General features: G+C 36.5%; 1 protein-coding gene across 1 annotated transcript in view; it reads right to left on the minus strand.

The window, feature by feature from the left end:
• The window catches only part of LOC106870460 (sodium/mannose cotransporter SLC5A10), a 94,471-nt gene extending 67,923 nt beyond the window's left edge, over window positions 1-26,548 (minus strand). Inside the window, exons 1-3 of the mRNA XM_014916561.3 lie at window positions 26,358-26,548; window positions 6,708-6,776; window positions 2,753-2,857 (exon numbers count right to left, since the gene is read on the minus strand). Coding sequence (XP_014772047.1) covers window positions 2,753-2,857; window positions 6,708-6,776; window positions 26,358-26,453 — 270 coding nt within the window. The 5' untranslated portion in view covers window positions 26,454-26,548. The remainder of the gene's footprint in view (window positions 1-2,752; window positions 2,858-6,707; window positions 6,777-26,357) is intronic.
• Between the last annotated feature and the right edge of the window lie 1,432 nt (window positions 26,549-27,980).

A 27,980-nucleotide genomic window follows, 5' to 3' on the forward strand; every position in this document is an offset into this window, starting at 1 on the left:
GTGTCAGTCTTTTTATCACTGTCTGTCCATCCATCCATCTGTCTGTCTGTCCATCCATCCATCAACCCACCTACCCACACACACTTAATCACACACCCACCTACCCATCAATCCATCCATTCATCCATCTACCCGTACACCCACACCTGTCCCTCCACCACCCACTTGTCCATCCATCCATCCCTCTGTTCAGCCATTCAACCACCCATCCAACCTCCCATCCACCTATCTGTCTATCTGTACCTCTCTCCATCCATCTGTCCACTCGTTCACCTGACCGTCCATCCATCCATCCATCCATCCATCAATCCACCCACCCATCCATCCATCCATCCATTTTTCCACCCATTTATCCATCCATCCATCCATCCATCCATCCATCCACCCACCCACCCATCCATCCACCCATTCATCCATCCACCCATCCATCCATCCACCCACCCACCCACCCATCCATCCATCCATCCATCCATCCATCCATCCATCCATCCATCCATCCATCCATCTATCCACCCTTCCATTTACCCATCTGTGTAAATCAACCTTCACCACTAAAAAAAAACCTAACATCAGCACCAACTCAACCAATACAACCACTGCTATTTTTAGCCCACCAACTCTTTAATGAACAACAACAACAACAACAGTATGAACAAGAGTAGCAACTCCATCTAGAATAATAATTATAAAAACCCCATGGGATAATGTGGTACCCTAGTATATTCTAAAAGATGAAATGTCTTTGAATTTAGGTCGAAAAGGGTTAGGGTTTCTTAAGACTAAAAAACAACAATACAACTTATAATAATAATATGACCACCTTCATCACCAATGCCAAAACCAATAAGACGAATGGTACCAACCCACCAACTTTTGAATAAGTAACTAGTAACAATAATAATAATACCAGCATTATAGCAATGTCTGTAGTTACATATGTTGTATGTCAAAACAACAGAGCGTCATGTGTGTGAGAGTAGTTGTAGAGTTTTTATGACTCAAGTCAAAGGAACCAAGGGTGAAGTGGTCATAAACCTGGTAATCCTTCAACTAACTACAATCACACAATACTTCTTCTACCTCACTTCACTCTTTCATTGCATTTCTAATCTCTCTCTGGCACTCCGTTGGTTATGACGATGAGGGTTCCAACTGATGAGGGTTCCAACACTAGATATTAAACTAAATGCAGGAGATACAAATCAGCCGCATTGCCAAAACATTTAACCTTGCAACATCAGTAGAAGGAACAAAACATTACGACAGAGAGAAAATTAAGTCAAGTGTTCTAGAAGTTACTTCATTAACTGCTTGGAACTTATTTTTTCATAGATCTGATGTGATGCGTTAAATAAGATGGCTTTTGAATCTATGGACTGATGATCAGACTTGATGCATTGTGCAAAGTTTTGTATGGTGAATTGCAGAAAAACAAAAGGAAGGTAAAATTTCTAATGAATGGTTTGAAATGTTTAAGAAATGCTTGAATTTGCACAACATGAAAACGACAGGCAGTGCTGCCAGTGCAGACCGAGAGGCTACTACTAATTATTCTGAGTGGCAGTAAAAAATTATTGCTGAATGGGGGCTGCATCCCAAAGCAAATATTCAATATTGATGGAACTGCTCTTTTCTAGAGGCACATACTTGCTAGAATCTTTATTTCTTGAGAAAAAATCACTCCAGAATCTAAAGCTTCCAAAAATCATCTAATGATTCTTCTAGAGGGAATTCCACTTGTTTATGCAAAGTTTAGTTTGCTTCTGATTTTGGATTCAAATAAGAAGGAATGGATGACTAAGAGCCTTTTTTGAAATGTGGATTACAAACGTTTTTTCTTTTTTGTCCTACAATAGAAAGATACAATGTCAAGCATGATGTTTCCAACAATGCATAGCTCCTCTTTGACAGTGCAACAAGCCATTCAGTGAACTTAAATGAGCTTTCTGTGTCGAGTGAGAGTAGAATATATTGTCAAGAGATTAGAGTAAATTACCAGCAATGCAACTTCTTTACTCTAGTCAATGGATCAAGGTGTGATTGCTAAATTCAAGGCATCTGAGAAAAGCTTTCAGACAAATCATAGGATTTCTTGCAGGTGAGTTGTTAACATTCCATAGAGAAAGTTTATCTAATGAGCAACTGATACTTTTTAGAACAAGAGTAAGCAGAGAATATAGATGAGAATACAGAAATTTCACAAATTCCACTTTGATTGCAAAAAATATTACTAAATGGTTGGTACTGGAAGGGCGGCAAGTTTTTGCTGATTAGGGCCTTAATTGCGAACATAATGGAAATTATGAGAGGAATTTTACACTGAACTGTATAAAAAGATGATACACCATAAACACCAAACAACTTTGAAAAGTTGAGCAATGAAAGCACTTACACACAAAATACACACTATATGAAAACTTCCCTGAAGTTTGTGACATTTTTTTTTACATAATTTTAAAAATAGTTTATAATTTAAAAATTTTTTTCTTTAAATATATATGTGTGTGTGTGTACCAGATGCAATATAATGTTGTACAAACATTTATCTACTTCACATACTAGGTAGACCTGTAGACCTGTCAATGAATGATCTGTTGATTTTAGGAAGATGTGAGTGAAGATTGTTACATTCATGTAATTAGCCAGATTTACAGCTAAGGAATTGAAGAAATAAAGACATTGTTTCTTCAGTTACTTAGCAAGGAAATTGCCTTTACTCTTAGCTCTCATCGATAAATGTTGTGATACTTACGTTTAATTCAAATGCAGCAATTCCTATCCCTGTTGCCGCTCCAGAGCCAGCAAGTCCAACGAAATGTCCACTTCCAATATTACTTGCAAAAAGTGAAGCCCCTACCTAATAGCCAAGAGAGAACAACAGTAATAATAATAATAATAATAATAATAATAAGAGCACCACAGCAAACTACAGCACATACCCAAGACACACAGAGCTGCGCTCGGTAGTGAAGTGAAAGCACGTTATAAAAATAAAACTACTGAACAATAATAATAATAATAATAATAATAATAATAATAATAATAATAATAATAATAACAACAACAACAACAACGACAAAAACAACAATAGGTAATTCCATAAACGTTTTAATCTACAAACATAATAAAATTACTTTTAAATGTATGTAATAACAAACACCTTTTACTGTAATCTTAAGCTTACACTATCATCTTATCATCAAATTACTTTTAAAACAAATTTTGATTTTCTTATTTTTTTGGCAGACATTCTCTAGAACAATACTTTGTACAAATCTAAAAACATGGCAATTATCAGCCACCTTAGTCATAATACCGACTTGAACTTCTAACTTGTTGTCTCTTGAAGTCTCTGGTTAAGACATGGAATTATTTGTATAAACACAAAGCAAAATCCAAACATATAATAATCATAAAATAATTTCCAAGGTAAAGTTTGAGGGCAACGATCACAAATTTCTACATGAAGTGTAGGGAATTATTTAGAAAAATTAAATGAGGGTAAAAAAAAACATGAAATACAATGGTATACAAATAATGAAAGATGATGTTGCAAGCCTGCTGATACAGGAGGCCCTCCTCCATCTAGGACCAGATGAAGAATTCACAAATCTGTGACTAACCTGTACACCATGAATGAGCATATGCCTTCTCCAAGTGTCATTCTCCAGCTTACAGGTTTATACTTAGAGCAGTCCCATCCACTCTTGTTATTTTTGCTATTCCCACTCACCTTTCAATAAATTCAATCAACAGCAGCACCATTTTCTCCAACCTCACCTTCCAAGTTAAACTTGAAAAAAAAGTCATTGGAGGCTCTATCAAAGAAGTATGTCTCTGTCCTGGGACATTTCAACCTTGTCGACCACAAAACCTTTTTTTTTTTTTTTTGTTTTTATTATAGCCTCCAGCAAAAAGGAAAACTGATTAAAGGTAGTGGAGCAATCATAAAGATGGATTTGGCTGATAACCATATCCATCCCACAAGCTGTTTGATATGACTGCCTAAGTCAACAATACCTAGACACTGAATGAGTGTGAAGAGAATAGTTTAGTCACTTCAAGCACATCTTAGGCAGAGCTAGGGCTTATCCCAAGGTAGTAGAGCCCCTTGGTAGCACCACCAAGTCAAGAACAACTGGAAGTTATTCAGAACAGACCCTAATAAAAAAAGTTTTCCAGAACAGACTACGAGGGGTGTTCATTAAAGATTTCCCCTTTCCACTTCTGGTTTTTGCATGAAACAGAACTTGTACAGGTATAATCGTACACATCCTTACATGTCACATTGTAAATTGCAGTTTTCCTCTAGTATTTGTTTGCCATACGATGTAGTCAAACACTGGCATTACCAGTTCAAATGTAGTTGGATATCGAAAGAAACTTCTCCTATTCCTTAATTATCACATTCCACCATTGATGACAACACCATCCATAAAATGGAAGTCGCCATTTTAGAGGATCACCACATAACTATTCGGAAACAAGTCCAAGAAGTGAAGATAAGTGTAGGGTCCATGGAAAAAAATCATTCATGACCATTTGCACATGTGGAAGTTGTTTGCATAATGGATTGCTCACAACTTTTCAGAAGCAGGAACGAGTCAATTGCTCCTAGGTTCTTTTAACAATGTGCCAAGAAAATGAGGAGGACTTTTTTTGGCTGATTTATCTCAGAAGATGAAACATGGGTCCATCACTGCATTAAAGCAAAGGAAACATGATAACTCACCACCTCCAAAGAAGGCTTTGTCCAACCCTTAACAGGCAAGGACCAGTAGTAGTAATGATGGATTTTCTGGTAAAGGGCACCACAATTAATGGGGCATATTATGCTTCTCAGCTGCAGAAATTGCAGGATGCCATCAAAGCAGAGAAGTGTGGCATGCTGATGAAAGGAGTCTGCCTCGTCCGAGACAATGCCCCAGTTCACAATGTGCATATTGCCCAGATGAAAGCACACTCCTGCAGCTATGAAATCCTTCCTCATCCCCCTTACTCTCCTGACCTCACATCATCTGACTTCCACCCCTTTCCAACCATGAAGTCTTTTTTTGAAGGGGAAGTATTTTTCAGAAGATGATGAACTTATTTCTGAGGTAAAGTCTTGGCTACCGACTTCTAGAGATGAGGTCTTCACAGCTGCATAAAGCGATGAGAAGTGTGTCGCCATTTGTGGTAATTATGTAGAGAAGGACTAATAATTATGCCAAGTTTCGTTTATCCCAGTCTTTGGGAAGTGAGTCAGGGAAAATCTTTATAGAACACTTCTTGTAGCCAGTTCATTTTCATTGAAACCCATAGAATCCCCCAGGTCATTGCTTCTCTTCTCCATCACTAATCCTCTAGAAATCTTTAGAGTGGAACATCCACCTATCCAGTTGCTTTTTCAAGATTTCAGACATCCCAATCTCAGTTCTAACTTCACTCATCAAGGAAACAAGTTCCAGAAAGACATGCCCCATGAACGCTGATCAACTCATCCATTCAGCATGTAGGAATACTTGCGGGTAGCAGAACCTCAGTTCAAATCTGCATATCAAACAGCCAGATCATGCCTAAGCTGCTATGCAGGAAGTGCTGGCAGCAGATGCTCCACCTGATGATAGAATGTATTCTTTCCAAAAGAAACTGAATAACAGGTGGTGATTGGAATAAAGCACAATGGTCAAATTGTGGAAAATAATGGAAACGATGTAGGAATCTACCATCTATGCTTAATTTTCAAAAACAGCTTCCTATCAGCCGATTTCTGGATGTCATTGACTACCCCATTCTTTAACATGTTGCAGTTCCTGTTAACCAAATCCTGAGCATTAATTGGTCCATTAATCCAGTATCCCATGAAGTTGTCTGCTGACCTCTCAGGTGCCGATTTGAACCCCCCCACCAACTTGGCCGCATTGAATTTTACTCCTGCAACCATCATACTCTTCCAACATCATAGGGTCACATCTCACCATACGCTGACATGGCCCTCTTGGTTCCTAACTCCATAGGAATATCCCTAAAATGTTCAAAATTTTACAACAGCAGGGGCTCATGATCCAGCTCTCAAGGGACAGAAAGGTCCAGTCAGACTGAGTATGCAATGTAAAACGGTTCTAAGAGGTGGCTACTGTGCATTACTGTGACCAAGCATCGAAAAACATGTCTGAACCCAACTATTTTCAAGATGACCTATAAGTAACCATGGTCAACCCCAATGAAAAGCTTTCAACTAATCCAAATCGATCAGGTCCTTGCCAAAGCCAGCTTTGCCCCCAAACTTCTCTATAATGTATTGCATATGGGTGAGGTTGTTGTGGATGGACCTAGTTGGGATCATGTGTATTTGTGCTTCTTCACCAGAACACCAATCAAAAGCACCAGCTTTTCCACTAACATCTTGGGCAAAATCTTAAACTCAGTGTTGACATCTTTTCTCAATAGCATAACACTCTCCAGCTCACAGTACTGCAGTCGATGTCTGTCAAAATATTGCAAAACAAATCTGACTTAAATTTATAAAATTCCATTGATGGTAGAAACTCTGGAGTTTTGCATCTGGCAATGAGAAAAGAAGAGATCCTTGAAATCCATTTGTACCTGAAAAGAAATGAGTTGGTGAGAACGCTTAATAATTGAAAGGTGTCCATACCAATGTACCCTGCTATCACATGGAATACTAGCATTAGTCCAATAAAATAAAATAGGGATTTAATTACCGGGATCCAGTGCATATTCCGACCTGCTAAGAAATAACCTCTGATACTTCCTCTGTTTCCACAGGAGGCCTGAAATAAACAAAATAGCAATATTTGTTACTTTCATTTAGTGTATTACAAAAATTATAACAGAAAAACATAAATAACTTTCTTTGAAAGTTTCAAATGGTTTATGGTAATGAAATTATTAGAAAGCCAACTGAATGAGAGAAGTCATAATTTGAATTCATATGTTTATTAAGGTTATATGACTTGATGTTCTCGTAAAGAATCAGAGAGAAAGAACCAAAGTTCTTTTCAGAAAGTAAGGTAGTTGTTGGTTGATTCTGTAACTAAGTTGTGACAATATGAACAGGACAAAAAGAATATGAACAGGACAAAGAGAATATGAACAGGTGAGAGAGAGAGAGACAGAGAGACAGAGAGACAGAGAGACAGAGAGAGAGACAGAGAGAGAGACAGAGAGAGAGACAGAGACAGAGAGAAAGAGAGAGAGAGAAGGAGAGCAGGAGAAAAAGGGAGAATTGTGTCATATGCAACATTTTTATCTAATTAGAGTTAGGTGTTCAGATTGTTTTGAAAAATTTCATTGACCAACCCTCAAAACAAACAGCTGAACAGGATGTGGTTATTTGGCTGAGATCACTTATCTTATCTTCTTATATCTCTTTGCTTCTTCTCTTTTCTACCTTTATATTAAGGTTGGTAGATTCACAATCAACAATCCCTGATAGGTTAGTTTAATGCTGATGTCATCAACTAATATGGGATGTGTCTCACAAATCTTAGTGGTCTGCTTTTTGCTGATGTCAGTCTGTCAAACTTATATATGTACCTTAAAGGTTCGCTTTTTGATGATGTCAACTTGAAGAGTTCAGCTATTTATTGAAAATCTTTTGATAGGAAATAACAAGTTCCACTTTAAAATTTTAGGCAAACACCAGCTTTATGTCTAATCAAATATATCATTATCATTCTTTTTAGATGAAACAATTTAGTTTAATTAATTTTTAAAAGTAAAGACAAAGAAAAACATTCAAATACATTTGGACAAAAAAAATTGCAACACTTGAACACATTGATAGAAATAATCAGAGAGAAAATTCCAAAGACTCTATAGGCAAACTGACAGTTTGAGAAATGTAGGATGAATTCACAATACAAAAAAAGCTAAGAAGAAAAACTGGAACACAACAGCTCCTGGGTACATGTTAATGACAAACATAGTTGAAGAAAACTGTGAAAGTGTTTCACAGTAAAACATCTTTTAGACATGCTAAAAGAATTGTTTTTTATACAAAGAGAAATAAAGTGAGCCTGTTTTATACAGGCACAGGTAGGACACTTTCACAAGCGTCTGATGAGTTAAATAACTGCATTCTCTTCCACTGTCTGTTTTGGCATACTTTCTATGGCTGGATGCATTCCCTAATATCAATCACTTTACAGTGTTCACTGGACACTTTTTTTGTGGCACCAGCACCAGTTATCTACTTTTTGCAATTTGAATAATGAAGGCACTGTCTATGGAAGTTCTGGTTATATTGATCCATCTACACTCATACGATAAGACCATCCTTTCCATTTTTCTTTGACACAAAAAATAATTAACTACATTTGGTTGTGGAATGATCATTTAAAATTTTAAAATTTATGTGGAGACAAATTAGACATAATTGATGTAATATTTGTGTAACTGATTTAAGATTTTAGTGAACACACAGGGCTAAAAATGGACAAACTGTCTGAAATATGTCACAAACAAATTCCCCAGTTTTATAGCTCATCCTTCATAGGGTGAAATGATCTGTTTATTTTATAGGTAAAATAAGCAGGCCTTCATAAAAAGCCATGAATAGTTATATGCTTACTAATGTTTATAAAATAAATGTGATAAAAGTTAAGAGTGAGAAGGAGCTTATTTTTAGAGAGGTACAATGAGATATCAATGGACCCATTCTTTGGTTTTTTTGGATCAACTGGATCAAAGACAGGTATATCAACTGATCTACATCCTTGTATGCTTGGTGGCAATGGAATTAACTATATATATATATATCATACTAATTGTGTTCATGTTAAAATTTTCAATGCAAGAAAGTTGTCATTTAAAGAATTTTCATACATCTTATTTGTTTTTAGATAGATATCTCTGCTAGCAAGCAAGTTCTCAGAGGTTATCTACAAAATTCTATACACTCTGACCTCTTGCCCCAAAAATATGTGAATACAAACAGATTACAGACTTGTATATACAACCAAAGCTGAAGTACTTCTAAATGTCAAAGGCAAAAATAAAATTAGAAGATTGAATACAATTTTGTAACCGGATATTTTTGTAGATAATAACTTTGATGACACTGATCTCTATTAAACCAATTATTTTGAGTAAAGATATCAACAGTAAATAAATGAAGACCTCGCACTCACTTAGACAAATCTATTAATCTATCTATCCATTCATACATACATACATACATACATACATGCATACCAAATATATACATACATATATACACACATGTGTGTTTGTATGTGTGTGTGTTTGAGGAAGTGTTGTATGTGAGTATTTCACTATATTTTGTGGTACCAAAAAACACAAGAATTCAATATGCTCTTGCGTTAGAAGTGTATGAAGTCTTATATATGTTTATTCCTGTGTAAGGTAAATTTGAATATATATCCGGATCCCATCACATGTACGTACACACACACACACAGCAACTGTGTTGACTTTAGGAATGGTGAGTGATGAAGGCCATATCATGCCAATTCTCATCTTTCCACAGGGTCTTAGAATTAATGCTGCTGGAAATGGTGAAGTACTGGATGAAGTATACTGTGGAAAACCATACATGTTTCAACAAAACTCAGCACTTTCTCATAAAGTTCACATTACCCAAGAATGGACTTCAGACAATCTTTGTGGTCGTGTAACACCAAACTTTTGATCTCGAAATTTGCCAGATTTAAATCCCATAAAATATTGTTTGGGGTATTGCTGCAACCATAGATTCGACTATTTAGTGTTAGGATGACAATCATTCTGGTAATCTCTTTTTTTGTTTCTTCTGATACTCATTTCTTTTAAGCCTGATACTTTTTGCATTGGTCTCCTTTGCCAAACCACTATGTTATGGAAATGTAAATACAGACTCAAAGGCTCACACACACACACACATACACACACACATACATTCATACACACATTCATGTATACATAAACACACACACACATACATATATACACACAAGTATACATACATACATACATACATTTTAAGTATTTGTATTATGGAGGTATTTATGCTTTCAATAGAGTTTTAAAAGTTTCTGGATTGGTACTATAATAGCTATGCTGAATGGTAGGGATTTGGTTCAGTTGTGCACTAATGTTGCTTTTCAAATTGTGAAATTGCATGGTAAAATATATATTTATTATAATTAAAAATGGTCGTCACATTTTTATTGCTATAGAAACATTAATGCAAAATTAATCATGATAAAATTATATTTTCAACACTTGACATGAGTTAACTTGTTTGAAATGCTTCAGAAATTAATATCCAATGTTTTAGATAAAAACTATGCAATCTGTTTATTTGATCGTCTTTCTTAGAATTTCAACAAAGAACAATTGTTTAAATAATGTATTGTCATGAGAGTCAGATCATTAAAGATGTTGATATTTAACAAATAAGAATCTAAATGAGTGTCTGTTAGGGAAGCAGTGAAACTGAAGCTCCAGAGAAGCATAATTTATGAAAAAAATTTAGTTATAAGATTGGTATTTAAAAGCTCATTGTAAATACAGAAGTTTGTCTAAATCTTTAAGGATATATAATGATCGAAAGAGCTATTTGCGTTGCATTGTCAAAGTTACTTGAATATGTGAAAGAAAAGGAATGTGCTTGCCTTTTTCTTTTAAATAAGCTTTGACAAAGTTTAAATGATAAAGTTGTCTACAAAAAATAGAAAGTTTTCTTAGGAGAGATTTTGAGTTTCAACAAAAATAGCACCAATTCCAGAACAAGTTAAATCCCCCTACCACCCACTTCGTTTGTGCTGTTTCCCAGTTTCTACCACAGGTATCACACTCTTTGGCTTTTTGTTGATCGTTACATCTGGATATAGCCAAACATAAATCGATTGACTGCGCCAACTGTATTTAAATGCCCACCCAGTGCAATGATAAAGTTGAGAATCACAATGGACCTTTCATCTCCATTCAAAACGTTTTGCTGATGGTATAGTCAATGAAATGATTTGAATGGAGATGTAAGGTCAACAAGTCCAGTGAGGCAGAAATCATTAAAAAAAAGGAAAAGAGAGAGAGGGGGGGAGGGAGAGAGAGAGAGAGAGAGAGAGAGAGAGAGAGAGAGAGAGAGAGAGAGAGAGAGAGAGAGAGAGAGAGAGAGAGAGCGAGAGAGAGCATTAATAAGAGACTTGGTGATTTTTTTCTGCTTGGTTGCCAGCACTTCAAAAATTAAAGTTCATTGAAATTTTTTTTATTTGGCACATTAATGTAGTTTTCCAAACTGAATTGCTGGAGTTATTTCACTTTTTCCTGAAAAATGAGTCCCATGTATTCTACACATGGGACTTCATATGATTATGTAAAAATAAAACAAATAAAATTGTGGGGTGCATCATTTAAGGCCTATTTAACTGTTATTTTTAGCACACCTCACAACCACCTCAATGACAAAAAACGAGTAAACAATGTATTTTATAGTTTTAAGCATTCAATATGCATTTAATGCAATAAACAGCACATTTCAAATTAAATATTTCTCAAAATAAGAAACTCATAATACAAACTTCAAAGATTTATCCAAAAGCAAAATAGTACATAAATTAAATACTTTTAAACACAAATATTTTTAAACACAAATATCTCAATCTTCCCAGGATCATCAACCTTAACTGGATAACCGCAAGTCCTCCACACATATTTCCATAACATAGCTGTTATAATCAACAGCTGTGCAATGGCTCATCCCCAGTTCTTCAACACAAAACTGGACTGAAGTCAATTCCTTAGACCGTTAGAAAAGGAAAAGTACTACAGTCCTAAGAGGAAGGGTACCACCTTCAAACCATGTGTCTTTCCTCACTTACACATATTCCTACCATGTTTTCTTGTACTCATAACATGTTCTTTTGATTTAAGGCCTATTTGGCTGCTATTTTTAGCACATATGACAACATCATGACAATATCATGAATTACAAAATCTTACATGTATTTCTAGTGAATATTGGTATGTTATGCAATAATTGTTATGTAGATTATGGCACAATAAGGTTGAAATGCCAGATCTTATTGCGGTTTACCTACCATGGTTCACCCATCGCGGTTTATTATTTAAGTTTACGTCGATTCCTCTGTGGTGTTGTTTTGCATTTATAATAAAATAAATATATACAAATTATAAAAATAATTTTTAAAGAGATACAGTATAGTACTATTTCTGCTTTGTAGATTTTCACCTGTCGTGGGGGGTTTTGGAAAGTAACACCTGTGATAGCTGAGGGGTTGCTGTATATATAAATTGGCAGTTGCTTTATCTCTGAGTATTGATTTTCTTCTTTGCTGAACACTTCCTTTATGGTGATGCTATTGATGACTCTGGAGACCAATTCTTGCAAAGAAGAGTCAATGAAGGTATTGACTGCATGATAATGTTGGTAAAGGACCAGGTTGATTTTGTTGAGTCTTTCTCTCCTGTCATTTGATTTCTTCCTTTCTTCTTCTGGTAGCTTCAAATTTTTGGTTCCAATGATGATGGAACACCACAACTTGGTACAGTCTCAGGCTTGTGTTTCAAACGATTTGCAATCATTTCCAGTGACTTTTAGTATCGCTTTGAGTTGGTCCTCTGATTTTTAACCCCGAGAAAACATCTCCTCTAGCTGGTTAATACTACATGGCTGTATCTGATATATCGAACCCTTACCACATTCTAGCAATGGGACCAGCACACAATAATTTGAACAACTACCATTACGTGTTCAATGTGAGTCCAATGCGCAACTGACACACCAACTCTTACCAGCCTCTAGCAAAACTCTTCAACAACTTCTGCCAACTTGCTGTCTTTTCACAGGACACGATAGGTATTTTACTGATAGTACTTTCGCTGCCAAGCATGCAACTGCTACTAGCTTCACCAATTTCTCAATGTCCCCATGCATGCAACAGGATGTACTGTGTACATGTTAACAGTAGCACTCAAAAAGCGACCTGACCAGTGTGACAGGTTGTACTGGCTTACACCTTACCAGTAGTGCCTAAGATTGGTCTGACTTTGTGCGAAGGGTTGTACTGGGTTACATGTTACCAGTAGCACCCAAGAGTAACTTGAGCTTAATACCAAAATGCTTTCTCTAACTACTAGCGACCTCTACTCATTATACGAGCTCGGCTAGTCTGTTCTCCAATCTACCAGGGGTGTCAATGACTCTCACCACAACATAAATAATGATGATGAATGATATTGCGTATGCATACATGGGACCAGGTGTAAATGTCATTACATATGTCAAGCAGTATCTTTTAATTTAGGTGTACATGTGTGTATTTGCATGTCTACATGTGCAAATATGTACTCTCAACATGCTAACTTTCTTGAATATTTTACCTATTTTGACAGTTTCTTTGATTATATACTCTTTTACTCTTTTACTTGTTTCAGTCATTTGACTGCAGCCATGCTGGAGCACCACCTTTAGTCGAGAAAATTGACTCCAGGACTTATTCTTTGTAAGCCTAGTACTTATTCTATCGGTCTCTTTTTGCCGAACCGCTAAGTTACGGGGACATAAACACACCAGCATCGGTTGTCAAGCGATGGTGGGGGGACAAACACAGACACGCAAACACACATACATATATATATATATACATATGTACATATATATGACGGGCTTCTTTTCAGTTTCCGTCTACCAAATCCACTCACAAGGCTTTGGTCAGCCCGAGGCTATAGTAGAAGACACTTGCCCAAGGTGCTACTCAGTGGGACTGAACCCGGAACCATGTGGTTGGTAAGCAAGCTACTTACCACACAGCCACTCCTGTGCCTATATATTTCTCAATTAGCCATGTTCTCTTTGGTTTTGTGAATCCCAATTTCTCAAGATCGGTACTTTGGCAGCTAGTGGAAATCTAAATTTAAAATTCAGATGAAGTAACCACAGATTTCTTGTCATTTCTCTTTTTACACTAACTTTTTTAACATTATGTTAATATCTGCTGCACAACTGATTTCAATTACTTTCCTTTGTGTCAGATCTGATCTGGGAAAGAGAAAACATGCATGTCTGATCTGTTATGCTCTTACTTCATAGAATATGTTTGAAAGCTTGCTTGCATGTATGCCTGCTTGTTTGTTCCTAGTTTATTTATTTATTTACCCATTTTTCAAATGTCTCAATGGAAAAAGAACTGCTTTCTAACCTAGAAACAACTCTTTCATTGAAATATGAACAGTAATCAAGTACGTGCATGTATGTATGAGTATATACATATATATATATATATATATATATATATATATATATATATATATATATATATATATATATATATATATATAAAAGATAATAAGAGTGAAAAAACTACAGAAGGCTTGTGTTACATGGTTAAAGTATATATTTAAATTATGTCAGAAAAATGTTAGAAAAATGTTAGAAAATCTTTTTGGTATATAAACATTGTATTTTGAGAAATAACCGGTTTCGTGTTGTCTTTTCAAATTTCTCTACTTCATTGTAACGTGTTTGCTCCAATATATATATATATATATATATATATACACACACACACACACACACGCACACATACTAACCATTTCACATTCTCCTGTTCCAAAGAGCCAGTGTCCCTATCTCTATCTATTTCAGGTCACTTCAGCAATGTAACTACACGTGCACTGTTAGTGACTTCTTCTTTTTCTCCTTCTTTGAACTTTTCCCTTTCTCCCTCCTGATAAAGAGCTATGCTCAAAACATTAAACTCTCTCCTTTCACTGAGTGTCAAGCTGATACACTTCTTGTTCATGTCCTCACATTCATTGCTTTTCTTTTTTTTTCACTTTTATTAGAATTATTTGATAATTTGAACTGATTATATATATATATATATATATATATATATATATATATATATATATAGTGAATCCAAACAAAGAAGAACAAGCGAGAAACAACAATAACACAAGAACGTGTTACAAGTACTGTATTATCAGATGCTCAGGAAAGGAAGGAAAGAGGATTTAATGTTTCGAGCCAAGCTCTTCTTCAGAAATAGAGGAAAGTCCAAAGGTAGGGAAGGCAGAGGAAGAAAATTGCCAACGATACACACGTGGTTACATTTTGAAAAAATGTATATATATATATATATATATATATATATATATATATATATATATATATATATACATATATAAATATATATCTATATGTATGTATGTATGTATGTATGTATGCATGTTTGTATGCATGCATGAATACATATATGCTTTTACATATTTATATATATGCATGGAAACTTGTGTGCAGGCATTGACAACATTGCTTATACAAATCCTATTACATGCTAAACTTTTTGAATGTATCGCATATTTTGACAGTGTCTTTGTTAGCTTATGGCCATATTCTCTTGATCATGCACGTTAAACATTTTTCTTCTTTTTTTTTGATCTGTGAAACCCAGCATACCAAGACTGGTGTTAAGTCATGTAACCAGATGCTCCAGTTGGTAAGAAACTTGAGTTATAATCTAAATGGAATAATTGAAGATATCTTAACAGTTTAGCAAAGATTTTTTGTTTGTTTGCTTTTTCTTGCACTCCTTTTATATTGTTAATACCTGTTGGGCAACTGAATGATAACCAGTTTTTAACAAGGTCAAAATTTATGGCACCAGTGTTGGAGGAGCTATTTATCTCATATTGAATGATAACTCTCCCATGGTAATATGCAATTGCTCTCATTAAGTATGTATGTATGTATGTATGTATGTATGTATATATGTATGTATGTATGTATGTATGTATGCATGCATGTATGTATGTATGTATGCATGTACACATGTATGTACGCATGTATGTATGTACGTATGTATATATGTATATATGTATGTATGTATGCATATATGTATGTATGCCTGTATGTATGTATGTATGTAAGTATCTATGTATGCATACATACATGTATCTATATATGTGCATATGTATGTATATATGTATGTATGTATGTATGTATGTATGTATGTATGTATGTATGTATGTATGTATGTATGAATGTGTGTATGTGTGTATGTGTGTATGTATGTATGTATGTATGTAGGGAAATGACTGTATTTATAGTTTTACTTTCCCTATTTCTCACAAATATAAAAATCCAGAAACTCTAACCCAGAACAACATTGGGTGTGTGTATGTATGCATGCATGCATATGTATGTGCGTATGTGTATATATATATATATATATATATATATATATACACACACACACACACACACACACACTCACATTTAAACACACCCACACACATACACAGCAAAAAACAAGAGTGCTTAGTACAACGAAAAAGAGTGCTGTGTGCAAAAAACAAACAATACTACCTAAGAGTTGGGTAACAATTATGTTACGACATCGGGCAAAGAGTCGTCAGGATATAAAAGTGACGATATAAGAAAGAGATAAAAATTCCAACTTTCAAATTCCAGGCTGGCACTGTGTGAAAAGACTGATATTGTGTAAAATTTAACCCCCACACCAATATCTTTTTTTTAAGACCTCACCTTACCACCAAAAGGCTCTCTCTGACTACCACTGACCTCTACTCATTATAAGAGTTCAGTTAGTCCATTCTCCAATCTGCAATGAATGTTAATGACTCTCACCACAGCAATTTAACATCTGTTGCCCATTGGTTGGACTGTTTGACCAGGGCTGGCAAGTTGAGGGGCTGCACCATGCTCCAATCTGATTTGGCATGGTTTCTACAGCTGGATGCCATTCCTAACACCAACCACTCTGAGAGTGTAGTGGGTGCGTTTACACACCACCAGCAGGAGTGCTAGTTGCATGATATCAGTATCTGCCACAACCACAGTTTCACTTGACTTGATGATCTTCTGTAGGTTATGGCATATAGGTCTCAGGCATTTGTTATTGCCTCCATGAGGCCCAGTGCTTGAAAGGTGCTTTTTACATGCCACCAGCATGGGTGCTAATTAAGTGATACCAGCATCGGTCACAACTATGATTTCATTTGGCTTGACAGGTCTTCTCAAGCACAGCATATTGCCATAGGTCTTGGTCACTTGTCATTACCTCTGTGAGGCCCAACATTCAAAGATCATGCTTCACCATCTCGTCCCATGTCTTTAGGTTCCTCCACAGTTAGAGATTGACACTTCTTCACACAGCTATCCTCATCCATACACATCATGTCTCTCTTGCACACCACACCTGATGCCTCTTATACCCAACTTTTCTTTCAAGATGCTTACACTCTGTTGCACATGTACAGACGTTGCACATCCAATGAAGCATACTAGCTTCATTTCTTTCAAGTCTATGCATGTCCTCAATGGTCACAGTCCATGTTTCACTGCTGTGTAGCATAGCTGTTCACACACAGGCATCGTGCATGCAGTCTGCCCTTCACTCTGATGGAGAGACCCTTTGCTGTCAACAGAGGTAGGAGCTTTCTGAACTTTACCCAGCCTATTCTAATTTTCACAACTACGTTCTTGGAGCTTCCACCTCTGCTACTGACTTCGTCACCTAGGAAATGGAAGCTACCAACTACTTCTAGTTTTCCCCACTGACATTTCATGGAGTCTATTTTCTGTATGTTTTTAGTGTTTATTGTGCCTGTGCTCCTTCCACACACAAAAACTATCTTTCCAGTTAGCTCCCTTTGATATTGCTGCACCTCTTATGTGTCCATAGCTTACACTGGGTACATCTTATGGAATTTCTACCTACGCCTTGTCTACAAATCGAGCAGGGCCATCTCCCTGAAGGGATTTGTGATTTGTCTGCCTTCCTACTTACTAAGACTTTGGTTTTTGCTAGATCAACTCCAAGACCCTTCAATTTTAGATCTTGCTTCCACACCTGAAATTTCTTCTCAAGTTCTGGCAGTGATTCAGCTATAAGAACAAGGTCATCGGCACAGAGGAGCTCCCAGGATGACTTTATTGAGTTCACATGATCTAACACCACATGGACATCTTCCTGGTGGGGCCAGAGTATGAAGGTGTCATCAACATATCGCAGCCATAGGAAGGGGTGATGACAAACTGGTAGTGGGACCATTTCAACTCTGTGTGAGTATATGTGTATATATAAAAGGGAGGTATGTGAATGTTTGTGTGTGTGTGTGTGTGTGTGTGCAATGAAAGTGGGATGGTGAACATTCAATGCTGAAAAGAAAATATCAAACAGCGTTTCAACTCTGTGTGAGTATATGTGTATGTATGTGTGTACAAGGGAAGTATGTGAATGTATGTGTGAACCAGCATTCTTTCAGTAACAAACGATGATCAATATCAAATCTCAAAAGACAACCACTAGATAACATTGACAAGTGTATTAATTTGATTTACCCTCCATATTCTATCTGTTTTATTACAAATAATTATTACAATCACAATCACACAAACATACAAACTTATTAGAGAAAATAATTATTGCCTGAGTGTATCAAAAATACAAAATGACTGCAGTTGAAAGGTATATTATAAATTTGGTTAATAAAAGAATTATTAAACTAAAAACTTGGTTTTGTACCTTATTTATCTATAAAATACTACAATTAACCATCATTTTTGAATGCACAGGGCCAGGTAGTTATACATAAACCTTAAACAGGATATTTCAAAAGAGTTGTTAGCATATACTAAACTACTTTTCATAAAGCTATAGTGTCTGAAATAAGAATACAGCATAGAATCCTGGTGACATGGTTTGTTTAGAGAAATTGTCTTTGATATTACTTCTCATTCATTGTTGTCAAAGTCAATGTTCTTAACAAAAGTATTTGCAATCTTAGTTGCTTTCATTGAAAAACTAACAAAGACCTAATCAACAATTCTTACACTTGTAACTGAAAGTCAAACTATTGTATCTGTCTGTTTCTGTTTGTTTTGTCACTAAATTCACAACAAGCTATTTTATAAAATAATGGTGGTTATGTGCTACAGGCCAAGTAACAAAAGGCATCAGTGTAAACAGGCGTGGTCCTAGGAATTTTTCAAAGGGAAGGCACAAGGTCAGAAGGGAATACAATTCCAGGAGAAACGGGCATAATAACATTATTCAGAAGAGTACACTTCTTTTCTTGAGTGGGAAACGTGCCCCTCAGCCCCACCCCCTTGGGTCCACCCCTGGTAACCCATCACTTTTTGAGAACAATTCAAAGATCTATCCAAGGAATATTTAGAATACAGAGAAATAGTTGGCTTTAGCAGCAATATTTTCTGTTGGTACAAGGTTGGAATTTGAGCAAAAGAAATATCCATATTTGTTAGCTGAACACTGAAAGAAGAAAAAAAACTGTTTCCCAAACTCCAAATCTTTACATCCATAATCTCTGTCTTGCTTGTTTCACACAAATACTTTAGTGCTAATGAAAATAGATACAAAGATGCTATGAACAAATGTAAGATGATTAAAGAATACAATAAGATTTTATAAAAATATGCTTGAGAATTTTCCTCTTACATCATCATCATCATCATCATCATCTTCATCATCATTTAACGTCAAGTTTCCAAGCTGGCATGGGCCAGATGGTTTGACTGAAAACTGGTAAGCCAGGGAGCTGCATTGGGTTCCAATCTCATTTGGCAAGGTTTCTACGGTTGGATGCCCTTCCTAATGCCAACCACTCCAAGAGTGTAGTGGGTGCTTTTTACATGCCACTGGCACAGGTGCCATTGCCCTGACATCAGCATTGGCCATGACTATGGTCTCACTTGGCTTGACAGGTCTACACAAGCATGGTATGTCACCGAAGGTCTCAGTCACCTGTCACTACCTCAATGAGGCTCAATGCTCGAATGGCACTTCTTACGTGCCACCGGCATGGGTGCCATTCATATGGCACTGGCTTCATCCACAAACAAAATTTAACAATGTATTTACATTCCCAATTTCAAAATAACATTTAGGACATTTGACTATGCATAGAGGTAATCTGATCCATTGATATTGACATCTAGAAGATTTTGACGACATCTAGGAGTTTCTCCAGAAAAGAATTATTTTGATAGGCTCTGTCTCCAAAGAAAAGAGTGAAAGGCTTAAGGTAAGTGCATACAGCATTTGAATGTCATATAGTATCACTCAAAAATATTGCTGGAATATTCCTGTCAAATGTATACCAAATGCAGACAAAACAGACAATACTTGTTTGGAACGGAATAAAAAAATAACATATAGTGATTGAGATCAGCTGCTCTATAGACAAGATCAATTCTTTTAAAATCAATCAGAAGGAAAATATTTAGAGACAACTGCTATGAAACCTACAGCATGTATATAATATATGATTATAAAAGGGATTAGGGAAACAAAGGATAAACACTTCATCATTGGCACAGGAGAGAGAAGGGGCATCATGTTACACTGCAAAAGGAAGGAGGAGGAAGTCTTTTGCTTGTGGAGACTGTCCCTTATTCACTCGTCATTCTCTTCTCAGCTGCCATTCATTGGTGACACCTGTTGCTGGCAAAAGACAGGAGTTCCCTCTGTTCCCGCATCTCTTCACCTGCTATTTCAGTTCATATCACTACGCATATGTAAGGGACGACCGTGCGAACTCAAAAAGGAGCAATGGTGACGAATGGGAAAACAGAGGACTCCTTTTCTTTAAACAAGTCACACGGTCGAACACACAATTATATATCAAAGATGATATACGTGATATGTTATACGACGATAACATAGATGACCAGTAATGAAAGACCACAACCGTATTAGATGAATAACAGAAATATTTATTGTAGCGTTAAAGATGTATGTCTGTGTGAGAGTGTGAATGCGACATATAATAACATAATCAAAGACAGGCCGTCGTACAAAGAAAAGTGTGTATGTGAGTGATACATGTGTGTGAGTGTTTACAGCAGATAGAAAGAGAGTCAATAACCCGTGAGCAATTATACCAGATCGTTAGTACACTATAGGAAAAGTTCTGTATGTGAAAGTGAGGAGAGGCAGTGCTGATCACTAGTTGTGATGTCGTGGCATCGATGCCGGGCCGTGATTCTTGTTATACAGATGTTCATCGCTGGCTGAGAATTTCTTGTCTGTTTAAGAACTCTTGTCTGTTTATTTACCGTGGTGAAGCTGAGTCACCTAACAGAATCGAAGAGAGAGATGTGCCGCGGAGTTTGGTGTGATGTACATAGTAAATCGTGTTGACGCTGGTAGCGTAGAGGCTGCTTGGTAGGTGCTGGTTAGTAGTCGTAGACTCTTGTTGCTGATATGGCAACGGCGGAGGTCATCGTGGCTGGACGAAGCTGCTGAAGTGGTCGCTGGCTGCTGCTGCTGTCGTGTGGTACACGGAACAGTTCTCAAAGAGAAACTGGACCGAGACAAATTATTGGGTATGAGTTAAAGCTATTTATAACAAACTATGGGCTCCCGAAGGCTTCAGAATTTTACTCTATCACGTGACCTTATTAGGGGCCGTGATTGGTCAGTTTGCGTTCTGGCGGGAACGGTTTGAAGAAGTTGCCGATTCGAATAATGATCAGTCACGTGATGGACAAGGAATGGGTTCTCTACTACGCTCGCATTTATTTATATTTAAATGAGAAGATTGTATGTAATGGCGATAGTAGTTTTGTATCTAGTGACGATAGGTAGTTTCACTACACATATGTACATACACGCACTAATACATCTGCCTCTTGTACACATACCAAGGATTGCAGCCATGATGTTCAGTGCAGAGTTCAGTCTGAATCCTATCATGGTTGAGCTCTATGTCTTACCTCTGTACTTCACCACTTTCTATTTACACAACTTTTCAACCGTGTGAACCTAGAGATAGATTGACTCCAGTCTACCGTCTAAAAGGAAATCTGCTACACAAGCTGACCATTTTTGCATTCACTCATTGCCCTCACAACTGGCATTCACTGGCAACACTTGTTCCCAGCAGAAAAGAAAAAAAGAAGGAACCCCTACACATGGCTGATGTCATCTCTCTTACCCTTTTCACAGGCTTTCTCAGTTCATAACATCACATTGATTATAAATTCCCGTTTATACCAGATAAATTAGTATACTTGGTTTAGTCAATTTTTATCTAGCAATCTCGAAAACCCAGTGTTTTCAAGGAAAGAAAGCAATCAGCAAACAATAACTTTACAAACACAATCTGTAAGTGGAATAGTGCAAATATGTAAGACTTTTCTAAAATTCAGCATATAACATATCATATTCCTGCAATTGAGTTTTATTTCTTTGTTAGAAGCCAGCTTCTTCTTCAAGGAAAAATTTAAAGAATTAAAAAAATTAAAAAAAGAATTTTAAAAAAAGTGTGTGGTTAAGTGTATCTTTTTCCCTTGTTAACAATTAACACAGAAAAAAATGGGTAGTTACCAGGGTAGAAAAAATCACACAAGTAAAAAGGTTGTAACTCCTTGTTTTTAAAGGTAGAAACTTCAGGTTTACGTGAAATATTTTGTATAATATATATAAGAATAAATAAATGGAGTTAAACGCAGGTGTTATTCAAATTCTTTTACTTCTGACACATGTTTCGAAGATATCACTGGTATTATTCCAAAGGAATGAAATCGTGTAAATCAATGTGATCTTCTCTTCAGAGAAATGAAGAAATTAAACTCGTCAATAAGACATTTTAACAGAAAATGATGGATATGTATAGTGATTAACTGAACGCTATTAAGTTTGTTTTAAAAAAAAAGGTCAGAGGATATAACGTCAAAGGTAGCCTATAGAAAGAGGAGGGATAAAGGAAAGAAAAAACCCCAAATAAATGAGAGGTATAATATAACGATATATAAATTAAATAAAACCCTAAAGTCTTGGAAAAAGATATATCTAGTGAATGTGAAATGTAAGAAGAAAATTAATGTTTAAATTATTTATAATGATAGATATCACTTATATGAACTAAAGGTGTGTTTCTGCCAATGTTTACATCAGTATGCATGCTCTATAACCATGTTTACAAGGGAATTTTTAGAAAAAAGAATAAAAAATAGTTCACAATTACAGAGAAGACAGAATTCCAGTCTCAGAAAGCACTTTCTCTTCCTCCTTCTACTTCCAGTAACTTCAGAAATGTGACTGCACATGGACTGTTGGCGATTTTCCCTCTTTCTTCCTTCTTTCCCTTTGGACTTTCCTGTTTTTCTTGATTCCGATGAAGAGCTATGCTCGAAACGTAAAACGACAACTCTCTTCTTTCTCTAAGTATCACATTAATACATTGCTTGTGCTGTGTCCTCATGTTTGTTTGTTTTTTGTTTTTCTTTTTTCTCTGTTGTTTTGAATTAAATATATTGGTGTAAAAGCACCATAGTCAACTGCTACACAGGTAAAGGTGATACATTAGATAGGAATAATTACAGAGATATCAAATTGGTGGATCAGGTGATGAAAGTTACAGAGAGGGTCATAGCCCAACTAATTATGGACAGAGTCAGTCTAGATGAGATGCAGTTCGGGTTTGTGCCAGGTAGAAGCACCACTGATGCTATATTTCTGGTAAGACAGCTGCAGGAGAAATTCTTAGCTAAAGATAAATCTCTGTACTTGACTTTCGTTGATATGGATAAAGCCTTTGACAGGGTCTCCGATCCCTTATCTGGTGGCCAATACAGAAACTAGGAATAAATGAATGGTTAGTGAGAGCTGTACAAGCCATGTACAGGGATGCTGTTAGTAAGGTGAGAGTTGGCAACGAGTACAGTGAAGAATTCCAGGTAGGTGTAGGGGTCCACCAAGGATCAGCCCTCAGCCCCCTCTTATTCATCATAGTCCTCCAGGCAATAACAGAAGAATTCAAGATAGGATGCCCCTGGAAGCTCCCCTATGCTGATGATCTTGCTCTAGTAGTTGAGTCACTATCAGAACTAGAGGAGAAGTTTCAGGTGTGGAAGCAAGGATTAGAATCAAAGGGCCTTAGAGTCAATCTAGCAAAAACCAAAGTCTTAGTAAGTAGGAAGGCAGACAAATCACAAATCCCTTCAGGTAGATGGCCCTGCTTAATTTGTAGAAAAGGTATAGGTAGAAACTCCATAAGATGTATCCGATGTAAGCTATGAACACATAAGAGGTGCAGCAATATCAAAGGAAAGGTAACTGGAAAGATAGTTTTTATGTGGCAGTTCACAGGGGCAATAAACACCAAAGTTGTACAGAAAATAGATTCCATCACATGCCAAGGGGAAAACCTAGAAGTAGTTGATAGCTTCCGTTACCTAGGTGACCAAGTCAGTTGCAGAGGTGGATGCTCTGAGAGTTTAGCTACTAGAATAAGTATAGCCTGGGCAAAGTTCAGAGAGCTCCTACCTCTGCTGGTAACAAAGGGCCTCTTGCTCAGAGTGAAAGATAGACTGCATGACGCATGTGTGTGAACAGCCATGCTACACAGCAGAGATACATGGGTTGTGACTGCTGAGGACATGTGTAGGCTTGAAAGGAATGAAGCTAGTACACTCCGCTGGATGTGTAATGTAAGTGCCCTGAGAGAAAAGTTGGTCATAAGAAGCATCAAGTGTGATGTGCAAGAGAGACGACTGTGCTGGTATGGTCATGTGCTGCATATGGATGAGGAGAGCTGTGTGAAGAAGTGTCACACCCTAATAATGGAGGGAACCTGTGGAAGAGGTAAATCTAGGAAGACATGAGATGAGATGGTAAAGTACAACCTTCGAACATTGGGCCTCACAGAGGCAATGACAAGCAACTGAGACCTCTGGAGGTATGCTATGCTTGAGAAGACTCAGCAAACCAAGTGAGATTATAGCCATAGCCAATGCCTGTTTTGCATAACTGGCCCGTTTAGAAGTACCCTCCAATTGTCAGGCAATATGCTGTGCTTGAGAAGACCTGTTGAGAAAGTGAAATCGTAGTTGTGGCCGATTCCAGTGCCATCTGACTGGCACCTGTGCCAGTGGCACATAAAGAGCACCATTCAAGCATAGCCAATGCCAGTGCTGCCACTAAATGTAAACTGCAAGCTAATTGCTTAAAATAAAGGCAGGATCTATGTCAGTAATATCAGTGTGCCCGGCAAACTGTAATGTTTAAGTTGCATGCAGATTGGTCAAAATCATATTCTAAAAATTCAGCTTGTTGGAATGTTCTAAGAGGTACTACAGTTGTCAGGAACTCAATTGTCAGTTAAATCTGATGATTACTACGAATGTATGAAAGCAATAACTGAACTTTATGAACATTACTAAATATTTTTTTAATGTTAAAATACCATAATATAAAACGTGGAAACTTGACCATGTCTTAACTTTATTCAACTGATATTCATATATATATATATATATATATATATATATATATATATATATATATATATATATACATGTATGTATGTATGTATGTATGTAGTCATACATAAATGTGCCCCCACTTACTTTGTTTCCTCATAACTTTTAGAAAAATTGATATTTGTTAATGAAATTGTCAGGAAATACCCTTTACATGATGTACATTCCAATAATGTAATGTGAAAAAAAGAACAGAAAATTTGGTTGATACACATATATGCTGTCATATATCACCAGTTTTTAAAAATTTCAAGTTCCATTTTATCTTTCATTTTTGGGGGGTTTTTTTACACTACAGTTATGCTAGAGCATCACCTTGAAAAATTTTAGTTGAATGGATCAGCCGCACTGCATATTTTTTATTAACCTAGCATTTATTCTGACAGTTTCTTTTGTCAAACCACCAAGTTAAAGGGAAATAAAAACATCAATACCAGTTGTCAAACAGTGGTGGGGGACAAACATAAACTCAAACTCAAAGACAAAGTGTGTGTGTGTGTGTGTGTGTGTGTGTGGTGGCACATGGCTCTGTGGTTAGGCTGTTGCACTCACGACTATGAGATCATGGTTTTGATTCCCAAGTGAATTTTGGAAGAGGGGCCTTGTAAGTCCACCAGATAGATGGAAGGACATTGTAGAAAATGAAGGAAAGTATATTTTAGATTAAAAAAGAACTTTGTTTATCTTAATTCTGAAAAATAAAAGAAGTATAAATAAAACCGCATTATTTATGTATGTGTATACACACACACACACACACGTTAGATACACATTGCATAGCATAATCGAAATGAATATACTTTAACGGATATTTTTTTAATGTAAGTTTATGCAAATATGTATGTGCATGTGTAGGGTATTTCTGAAACATCTGTATTAAATAAGGGTTTCGTATGTTAAATCGTCATTGTGTGGGCTCATCTTAAGCTTTCGTCAGCTGGAAATTGAAACCGAATCGCTGACTATACACAAAATCCTTTCCAATGCTTGTTAAAAGTGACAAGGAGTACTTTGAAGACGCGAAATCGAAATCGATCATAGAAAAAAGTAGGGAAGTAAAAACAGATATACTTACAAGAATCCCAGCTGCGATGACGATGACAAAATAAGCTACGATAACAACAATGTCGCCCCAGTGAAGGGCCGTTCCACTGATTGTATCCCCTGCCATCGTTGTCTTTTTCTTTGCTTTTGTTTATGTTTCTTCGAGTTATATGTGTATCTCTGTTTAAGCTCACTTATCAGCTAAAATATTTAACCGTGTGTGATCTCTTTCTGTACAGGTAAATCATTGGTTAATTATTTTGTGAGTAACAGGATGAGAGATGAGTGCAGTTAGAAACCCAAGTATATTGTAAAGAGCGGGGTGGGAGAGAAGAAGAGAGAGAGAGAGAGAGAGAGAGATATGCAGTATATATATATATATATATATATATATATATATATATATATATAGAGAGAGAGAGAGAGAGAGAGAGAGACATATATATATATATATATATATATACCCTTTTATTTGTTTCAGTCATTTGACAGTGGCCATGCTGGAGCACCGCCTTTAGCCGACCAAATCGACCCCAGGACTTATTCTTTGTAAGCCTAATACTTATTCTATCGGTTTGTTTTGCCGAACCGCTAAGTTACGTGTACGTAAAAAACACTAGCATCGGTTATCAAGCGATGGTGGGGGGGGGGGGGACAAACACAGATACACAAACATATACACACACATCACACATACATATAGATATACGACGGGCTTCTTTCAGTCTCCATCTACCAAATCCACTCACAAGGCTTAAGTCAACCCAAGGCTATAGTAGAAGACATATATATATATATATATATATATATATATATATATATATATATACACGATTAGGGGTTGTGTTAGCCTCATGAAAGAATGGTTTCATCCAACAAAAAGCTGGTTCAATACCTAATATTTTGGGGTAATTAATTTCCTTAAAATAATAGGTGTATATATAAAGACATAATTTATATTCGTATAAAAGAAGAAAAAGAAAATGGAGAGCAGAAAGTTAACTTCCCAATCTCCATTTTCTTTTTCTTCTTATATATGTATGTCTCACCTTGCTAACTATCAGCCATTTTGTATTTTGTATTCCTATTGTATGTGTCTACGCATGCGTGTCCTTCAATGTGTCTGTGTCTTTTGTAAGTGCATGTGTGTATGGGGAGTGTCTGTATCACTTATATATATATATATATATATATATATATATATATGTATAATCATCACCATCATCATCATCATTTAATGTCCATTTTCCATGCTGGTATGGGTTGAACAGTTTGACTGCAGCCTGGAGAGCCAGCAGCGGCACCAGGCTCCAATCTAATCTGGCAATGTTTCTACAGCTGGATGCCCTTCCTAATGCCTACCACTCCAAGAGGATAGTGGGTGCTTTTTACATGCCATCAGAACAGGAACCAGTCAGGTGGTCATGGCATTGATCACATTTGGATGGTGCTTTTTACATGCCACTGGCACGGCAACCAGTCAGGCAGCCCTGGCATCGATCATGTTCGGATAGTGCTTTGTACATGCTACCAGCATGGGAGCCAGTCAAGGGGCACTGGCATTGATCATGTTTGGATGGTGCATTTTATGCGCCACTAGAATGGGAGCCAGTCATGGGACACTGGACACAGCTACAATTTTGGTTTTACTTGA

Source organism: Octopus bimaculoides, chromosome Z (assembly GCF_046866305.1).
Source record: "Octopus bimaculoides isolate indiv1 chromosome Z, ASM4686630v1, whole genome shotgun sequence".
NCBI lineage: Eukaryota > Metazoa > Mollusca > Cephalopoda > Octopoda > Octopodidae > Octopus > Octopus bimaculoides.